The following is an 8,829-nucleotide window of genomic DNA, read 5'->3' on the forward strand; positions in this document are numbered from 1 at the left end:
ATTCATTCATTCATTCATTCATTCATTCATTCATTCCACTTTTATACCGCCCTCCCCCAAAGGGCTCAGTGCTTTGAAAGAGCATTGTCTGTTTAAAACCACCGGGGGGGGGGGGTTGTTTCAGATTTTTCTGTAAACCTAGAGGGTCCCCAGAAAAACCTGTTGGCATTGAGTATCCCCATTATCTGATGATTTAAGTATCTGCAGGCAGGAGGCACTCTTCAAAATTAGATATATAGATTATCTCTATTTTTAAGCAATATTGTATGACTTACTAGCCACAGAGATTTTGTGTGTTGAAAGTAGTTTGTTCCAAATTGTGGTATCTGCATATGTTTCTATCTTCATACAGATATTTGTGGTGTGCTTCACAGTTTTTGGTGGCTTGATGGCATTTAACTACCATCGTGAACTACGTGTTTGGGTTATCCCTCTGTTGCTCGTTGCCCTTTTTGCTTACCTGGTCGCTCACAGCTTCTTATCAATATTTGAAACGATAATAGAGGCCCTGTTTCTTTGCTTTGCTATTGACATTGAAACCAATGATGGATCTCAAGAGAAGCCATACTTCATGGACCATGAATTAATGGTAAGCATCTACACTGGTAGTCCTTTGTCTGGAAGACTGAAGAGATTAGCTTTCCTTTCAGGCTACTTTCCGGCTAGTTTTGTTTTTCTTGGCAATTCCTACGGCTTGGTACAATTAACTGAAGACTGGAATGAGGCAGTTTAGACCTGTTCTGCCCCCCAAGTGAATCTGTTTTTGATGCACAGTACTTGGCTAGGACAAAGTGGGGGAGATACAAGCCAGGTTCAACAGTTCGTACAATAGGTTTATTACTGGAGATAAACAAGACCTAACTCCTCCCTTGGGTCTATCTAAATCAGAGTACTTGCTTGTCTTGAGCAGGTTTGCAGCTGTAGATTGTGTCTTCTCTTGGCTGCTTTCAAGAAAGTCCACTGTGTCTTGATTTCTTTCAGTTCTTTCAGTCTTTGTCTAGTTGTAACTGCTGTTAAACTTAACTTATGCTCTATGTGCCACCATATACTAATATATATGTCACAAATATTCCAGTCTCCAACTACCCTTAGCACCTCATTCTGACTGACTGGCTAGAACTAAAACAGGGGATTGTTGGGTAAAGAGGGAAACTGCCTATTGAGAAATGTCTTAAAGGGACAGGGGCTAACTAAAATACCCTCCCTTAGAAGACTTAACAATGAACTAAACCCATGCTAACTATGGGGAAACAAAAGCTTAATGGGGAAATAACAAAAGCCTCTGTGGGGGCATGACAAGACCATTCATCCCATGTATATGCTATGGATTAATTTTCTGTCTATTCATTTGATCCTGACCTAGAGAGGTGTAGCATAAATCAGAAAACTACTGTATTAATATAAAGTGCCCTGTTTTTGTGCTTTTATGCACATATGGTTACATTGACCCGTGTATTATGAGCGTTGTGAAGTTCCTTGTGCTTCTCATATTGGTTTATAGATGATTTGGACTTTTTTTCAGCAACGAAGTCATCACACGTGAGAAAAAGGTAAATCTCAAGGATTCCATTCAGTAATACAGGTGCCCAAATTGGAGGCAGTGCAGGTGTGCTGCCGTGGTGCCATCTCTTAGTCCTAGTTTATGATCAGTCTTCCTTCCCCACAATCTCTTAAAACAGATCCTGTTAATACTACCAGTTTTCCATGATTGCATTTATATTATTTGGATTCCTTTAAATTTAAATATTTAATGCATTGCTTCCTGTTTTTTTTTAAGTGTTAATTTTTCTTAGACTTGTCAGAGCTTGGAAACTCTCAAACAAATACATTATTTGAAGAAAAACTTATAGCATTGCTAATTTGCATGTTTCTTCAAACCGTGCAGTCAAACATTTTGCCAGTCATGATTTCTGTGTAATTTGGCCCACAGATAAACTGGTTTTCTTGGACATAAATTCTACTGTAGTTCAGTGGGACTCGCAGCCTGGGTGGCGATAAGCTGACTGCATCCTGACAGCACTTTACACACACAAGCATCTTTAGGATTGCTGCCCTACTTCCCAATTATGTGCCAGCGTATACTGATTTTGACCAGCTAAGTTCAGTAGTACTTATTTCCTCATGCTTAAGGGTACAGTCTTATATCTAGTTTAAGCGTATATCTATACCTGTTGTTCTAAGAGCATAAGGTTTTTGAGTGAAAACACTTGAAGGTGGCCCAATAAATGATACTGTTTTGCCAGGAGAACAGCTTACATCAAACTACTTTTCATGTGACTGTTTAATAATGACCATCACCTGTATCTGAGAAAATGAACCTAGATCTTTGGCTGAAAGTCAGACCATTAAACAAATAAAAAATTGTTAATAGTTAGAAAATGGCAGGCTAATAAAGCAGATCCCTTTTGTTGAGTTCAGTGATGATATTTGCTCTTTTTGTAGAATTTTGTCTATCAGAGAACCAAGTTAACTGAGGAAAACAAGCAGAGAAATAAAAAGACTCTTCACAGCTCTGAATATGACACAGAACTCCAGCCTATGGTGAGTAACCAAGATCACACCATGTTGGGATGGCTAGATAAGAGTTTGTCTTTTCTATGCATTTCAAGATTTTGTTAAAAGTCTGGATTTTCAGATATCCAAAGGTGTATGTGTGTGATAGAACGGTAGCCAGAGATGGCACCATGGCAGCACACCTGCACTGCCTCCAATGGAGTTCTAGGCAGCACGGGAAGGGGGACAAAGGGAAAAAAATCTGGACACCTGAAAAATCTCATAGGGAAGACTGACTTATGCCAAACTATTGGGTGGCGTAAGTTGGTTGCCAGCATAAGGGGCATTCCTGAGCTCAAAGTCCTTTGGGAGCTGCGTAAAGTTGACCCTGCTCCAGAGAATGCCCCTGCCTAGAACACCCCCTGGAATGCCTGTGCAATTTCTGCAGTGCAGAACTGACAGTATGGAAGACCATTTCCTGGTTCCTGCACTGCAGTACCCCACAGCTGGATTAAGCCTGTCTTCGCTGGTATCCGTGCCACTTTACACAGTGCTGGTGTCACTGGCACAACCCTCTGCCACTTCCAGTGTGGTTTCAGCCCTCTCCTTTGGATGTCACAGTTAGTTGCTAGTAAGAGATGTGCTGTAGTGCATTTGGCCATCATGATGTAGATGATATGAATTTTCCCAGATCTGCAGCTGTGTGTTCTGCAGTTATTCTTTTCAGCAATAGCAGAGTTTCAGGTACAAATACCTGGTCATACCCCCAAAGGTATACTTATCTCTTATCTTTTTCACCTTTCTCTGTTGGGACTTTCTTCTGTTCCCAGCCCAGGATTCCTTGACTGGGAACGTACGTCAGTACGCTCTAACCAGAAGATTAGGCTTTATGGTAACTAGGCCTTCAGAGAATAACTTGCTGCTCTATTGGCCAGGAGTATCTCTTCCCAAGCCTTGCTTCCTCTCCCTTCCTTCTGCATGCCTATCCTAGCACTATTCACGTAAACCTGAGTAGTCCTTCATTCCCAAGGAAGTTTCCACTTCCAAGGCCTTGTTTCGAGTATGTTGTAGTGGTTAAGAGCAGGTGGATTCTAATCTGGAGAACTGGGTTTGATTCCCCACTCCTCCACTTGAGTGGCAGAGGCTAATCTGGTGAACCAGATGTGTTTCCGCACTCCTACATTCCTACTGGGTGACCTTGGGCTAGTCACAGTTCTTTGGAACTCTCTCAGCCCCACCTACCTCACAAGGTGTCTGTTGTGGAGAGAGGAAAAGAAAGGAGCTTGTAAGCAACTTGACTCTCCTTACAGGAGAGAAAGGTGGTGTATAAATTAAGGTGACCAGATTTTCACCTTTTTAAAGCGGGGTGCGCGCGCGGCCACAGGAGCACACTGCCTTTTGGGGGCCCTCCCCTGTTTCCTGCCCTGTGACCGGGCGGGAAAAGGGGAGCGCCCCAGAAGGCAGTGCGGCAGCCTTCCAAAAATCAGGAGATTTAAAAAACCCAGCGGGACGCGGGACAAATTGCTTAAAAGCGGGACTGTCCCGCCAAAAGCGGGATGTCTGGTCACACTAGTATAAATCCAAACTCTTCTTCATCATCATCCTGAGTAGACTAATGCTGGCAGTCTTTGCCCTGCTATCTCTTTAGGTGGCCTCAAGTCCCAGTTATTCCTTTTCCTCCTTCTATTAGCAAATGTGCAGCACTTTTTGGGGTTATTTCCAGGGTCCCCCCATTTCACACTCCACCTGGGGATACCACAGGGTATAACAATACCCCCAGTCTTTTTTCTAGACTGAAAAGTCCCTGCAACTTCAACTCTGGCTCCCACTGTACACATTTGAGAACTGAGCTTTGTCATGAAAAGCAGGCTCCACAGCTAAGCCTGGAACAAACATACTAAACAGTCTCCTGAAATCAGGGAATGATGCATTCCAATAAAATGATCATATGTAAAGGAAGTACATTTTATCGTTGTGATAAATAAATAATTTTGGTTGATTTTGCTTTTCATGCAGGACTGAAATAAACAGTTGCCAAAGTATTCCCTCTTCTATTCTTTCCTCCTTTGTACTTCTGCATTCTGAAAATTCCTGTTTCCCCCCCTTTTTTGTGGTTGTCACAAGCTGACTTATGGCGACCCCATAGGGTTTTCAGTTGGGAGGTGGTTTATCATTGCCTGCCTCTGCATCACACCCCTGGTATTCCTTGGGGCCTGTCATCCAAATACTAGACAGGGTCAGGCCTGAGAGTATATGACCAGCCCAAGGTCACCCAGCAACCTTCCATAGCATGAGTGGGGATTTGAACCTGGGTTTCCCAACACCTTAACTACTACAGGAAATACTCTTGCCATCTAGAAATCAAAGCAGGGATTACCAAGACAAAATCCCCACTTCAGAATTCTACTCCGTCATTCGTCCCACATTTGCTGGATGGACTCAGGCCAGATACTCCGGCAGTGCAATCTTGGTGGAGTGATTATAACTAGAATTGCACTCTCAGAGTTACATAATTTTTGTGAGGATAAAATGGGAGAGTGATGAGCTTTGCTCTGAGTCCTTGCATATTTACAGTATGTTGGATCCAGTATGTTGGATTTCTCTCCTTGCAAGAGAAAAAAATATTTACAGTATGTTGGATCCAGCAGAACAGTTCATAAAAACAGTTGGCAGAGCATATCTTTGCCTATCTTGCCCAAAACAGCCCCTTATTTGTCCCCAAACCCTTGAAGATTTGGGAGGGTCTCACACTCAAAGTCTGCAATAGGATGGGACACTCTAGCAACTGGGGGGGGGGGGGGGGGATTAACTTGCCTTTCTCACTTTATCCTGATACAAGCCTCTGATGGAAATTTTAGCTACTTCCTACTGCAGTACTCACCTCAGTTGCACTTTTTCCTTGTATCCTGATCTGGGCTGCATGGAGAAGGTAGGGAAAGAGCAACTTCACCAACTCCTTTTGTGAGCTTTTCCACAGGATCTGAACTGGTATTTACTTATTTGCCTTAAGCTGTTTTTAAGCACTAAGATCCAGAAGGCAGCACTCCGTACCTCTAATGCAAGGGTCTTCAAACTATGGCCCTCCAGATGTTCATGAACTACAATTCCCATCAGCCCTGCCACTTAGCCATGCTGGCAGGGGCTGATGGGAATTGTAGTCCATGAACATCTGGAGGACCATAGTTTGAAGACCCCTGCTCTAATGTCATGCATCAGAGATCAAGTTCTTGTAAAAGAAGCAGTCAGTTTAACTGCACCTTCTGCTTTGCTTTTCTAAGTGCCATGAAGTGAGAGAGAACATATGAACTATACAACGCTGCAGTGTCCGGATAAGAATATTTCATAGTATATTATTGAAAATGGTCTATCTGTGATATGATTGGTGTTTGAGACTTTTTAAAATTGAATGCTTAATAAAGCAGAGTTTTCTGAGAAAGGTTTTACAGTAGCAGTTATCGTTTCCTTGCCAAAATATTTCATTCCAAGAGAGGAAAATCTTCACACAGTGGTCACATTTCTGGATATATTTTTTTCACTTCAGCAAACTCAGTCCCTTGGATATTTTTTCAGAACTTTCTGGTGTATGGAAGTAATAAGCGAGTCTGCCGTTCTGGAATGTGTGGTTTTAAGTTTGTTATGTTTATAAGTGACTGTGCTTGGTTTATACATTATGTGGGTATCTTTGTGCTTCTCTCTCTCTCTCTCTCTCTGTGTGTGTGTATCTGCACACAGAGACTAATGGAATCCACAGAAGTGTAACCTCTGTCCCACCCTTCCTTTTTAAAATCTCATTACTTGCTTTACATGCCACTTCACAAAACTTATACTACCATTTACTCTAATTTTATGCATTATTTTTCCCCAATTACAGACTAGAACCTGAGATGGCAGTTCTGTGCGCAGAAAACTGAGACAAAATCAAATGAAGGTTACCAGTGGCTTGAAAGAAATTATCTCTCAAATAGACTTGTACCCTTTGCACTAGAAGAAATGATTAAAAGCAACCTCCTTTTGTAGAAAATTCTTCCAGCACACATGCTTTTAATAAAATAGTATTTAATTTTTTAACGAAACTGTTCACAATGAACTTTGCTATTCGTTCTGTGGTTTCACATTGACATGGCAAAGGTACCTTTGGAAAGAAAAACAATGAAGGTGACTCAGCAACTATTATGTATGCAGTGAAGCCTTATTTAACATCAGTGGCCTGGAAAATATCTAAACTGACTATTCAGAGGTTAGATTAACAAGCTGTGCTAGTTATATGCATCCACATGACAATGAAATAACTGGGTATTTTGGGGAATCACGGTTCATACAGTGACAACTGCTTCCACTGTATTTTTGTGGAAAGTTTACTGCATTTACTGAGTGGAAAGTTTGGTTCATTTACTGCCAGTATCATTGAAGAAAATGCTTTCAGACCGTTGTATCCTGCCAAGAAGACTTAATGATTACACAAGACAAAGCTTCAACTATAAAGACCAGAGATTTGGAAACCTATACCCTATGCTTTTCTTTTTCATTGGTAGCATTCATGGGAAACAGAGCCTTTTTGTAGTAGACATTTCTTTGCAGACATTTTTTTCAAGAGCAACTGCACTGTATTTTTTACATACAATAGAAGATTGCCACAAAGAGAATCATATTCCATGATACCACATGAAGATATCACTGAAAATGCCCTGTTCTGTTTCCAAGAGAGGAAGTAGTCTATTTCTGTATAATGCATAACTACAGTCAGTCAATGTGAAAATTTCATATTTTTACTGTACTAGTATGTTAACAAACCGATATATTAATATGACATACACACCATGGACTACAATCCTGTGTCGTCCTTAATAATTCTGTAACAGAAGATATGTACAATGGAACTTTTCCTACCCCTAAATAATACGGTGGCATCACATAAAAGTTTCAGAACAGCCTGTGATAGAACATCTCTAGCTTCTATGCAAATATGGGAACATAGTAGATCTTACCTTGTATTTTTCTGAATGCCAAAAAAGTTTCATTGTCAAAACTTGAAAAGCCAGTATTAGTACATAATTATTTCTCCATTTCTAGCTAACAACATAGTTGAAAATGAATACGATTTGGACAGGTGAAACAAAGATGCAGCTGTTTGGTGATTTGGTGAAACAGTAGGAGATAATGACTGTTAGAAGACCCAAGTGGTATAGACAGGAAATGAACTAAGTACTTTGTGTGCAAAAAAACCCGTTTGAATGTATTGGCTCTAAGGCTGCAAAAGCAAAAAGACTGAGATGGAGAAACAGGACAGGAATTAAATCCTGCTCAGAATACACGCAGAGGGCACTTTAGAGGTACAGAAAGGATTCTGCTAAGAGGAAACTGATTCAGCAGTGACACTGGAGGCAGCATGCCTTATACATAACCACCCCCCTAGAACAATAGTTTTTAAGCTGTGGACCAGGACCTAAAAGTGCATTATGACTCTGGGACAGATGAGCCCGGAAGAAGGTGGGAAGAACTGTTGTGTTCCTTTCTGTTCTGGGGTGGGGGGGGGGGAAACCCTCTCTTCCTTTGCCCTGTGGCCTGTCTCATTCCTTTGGAGGAGAAAGAGGCTTAGCTTTGCCTGCTGCTACCCTGAATATAAGACATCCCCTGAAATAAGATGTAGTAGAGGTTTTGCTGAAGTGTGAAATATAAGGCATCCCCCAAAAGTAAGACATAGCAAAGTTTTTGTTTGGGAGCATGCCCGACGAACAGCACACAGAAAAATAAGACATCCCCTGAAAATAAGACATAGCGCATCTTTGGGAGCAAAAATTAATATAAGACACTCTTATTTTCGGGGAAACACGGTAAATGCAAGCGAGTGTATTCCATTTGCACGTACCCAAAGCTGAAGACTGTTAACACAGGGGATGACAGGAGCACTATCCATTACCCTTTGGCTTCTGGACCTTTGCTATTGATGGCCAAGGACATAGCTGAGCTCTGGCCTGTGATGCTGGGCTTGGCTTGTATCAGGCTCCTGAAACTATGCCTCTGTGGTATTTAGCAAGGGCAGCTGCCAATTGCACTTTGTGGGAGTGGTGTATGTGTGAGCATGGCAATACACATATCTGAATGCAGTCTGTTTTTCAGTCCTGAGTATATTGTGTGTGTGTGTATAATCAAGTCACAGGTACCTTCCCTATTCTTGGCCTTATTATATATCCATTACATTTGGCAACCTTCACCCTAACCCAACCCCCACCCCGCCAATTCTCAGCAGCAAGCTGCCTCTTCAACATATGTGCCAAAACATCAAGATTACTTCTATTATTTGTATTTTCTATTTAATAATTCACAGCTATCACATGC

At 41.5% G+C, this 8,829-nt stretch overlaps 1 protein-coding gene across 4 annotated transcripts in view; it reads left to right on the plus strand.

The window, feature by feature from the left end:
• Positions 1–6,561, plus strand: part of SLC44A3 (solute carrier family 44 member 3) — a 47,239-nt gene extending 40,678 nt beyond the window's left edge. For 3 of the 4 annotated variants that reach the window (XM_048496224.1, XM_048496221.1, XM_048496222.1), the window contains exons 14-16: positions 353–589; positions 2,443–2,541; positions 6,365–6,561. In XM_048496224.1, the coding sequence (XP_048352181.1) occupies positions 353–589; positions 2,443–2,541; positions 6,365–6,376 (348 nt within the window). In that variant the 3' untranslated portion in view covers positions 6,377–6,561. The remainder of the gene's footprint in view (positions 1–352; positions 590–2,442; positions 2,542–6,364) is intronic. The other variant, XM_048496225.1, reaches the window with a different exon arrangement.
• Positions 6,562–8,829: the final 2,268 nt, after the last annotated feature.

The sequence above is a fragment of the Sphaerodactylus townsendi genome, linkage group LG05 (genome assembly GCF_021028975.2).
Source record: "Sphaerodactylus townsendi isolate TG3544 linkage group LG05, MPM_Stown_v2.3, whole genome shotgun sequence".
NCBI classification, from domain to species: Eukaryota; Metazoa; Chordata; class Lepidosauria; order Squamata; family Sphaerodactylidae; genus Sphaerodactylus; species Sphaerodactylus townsendi.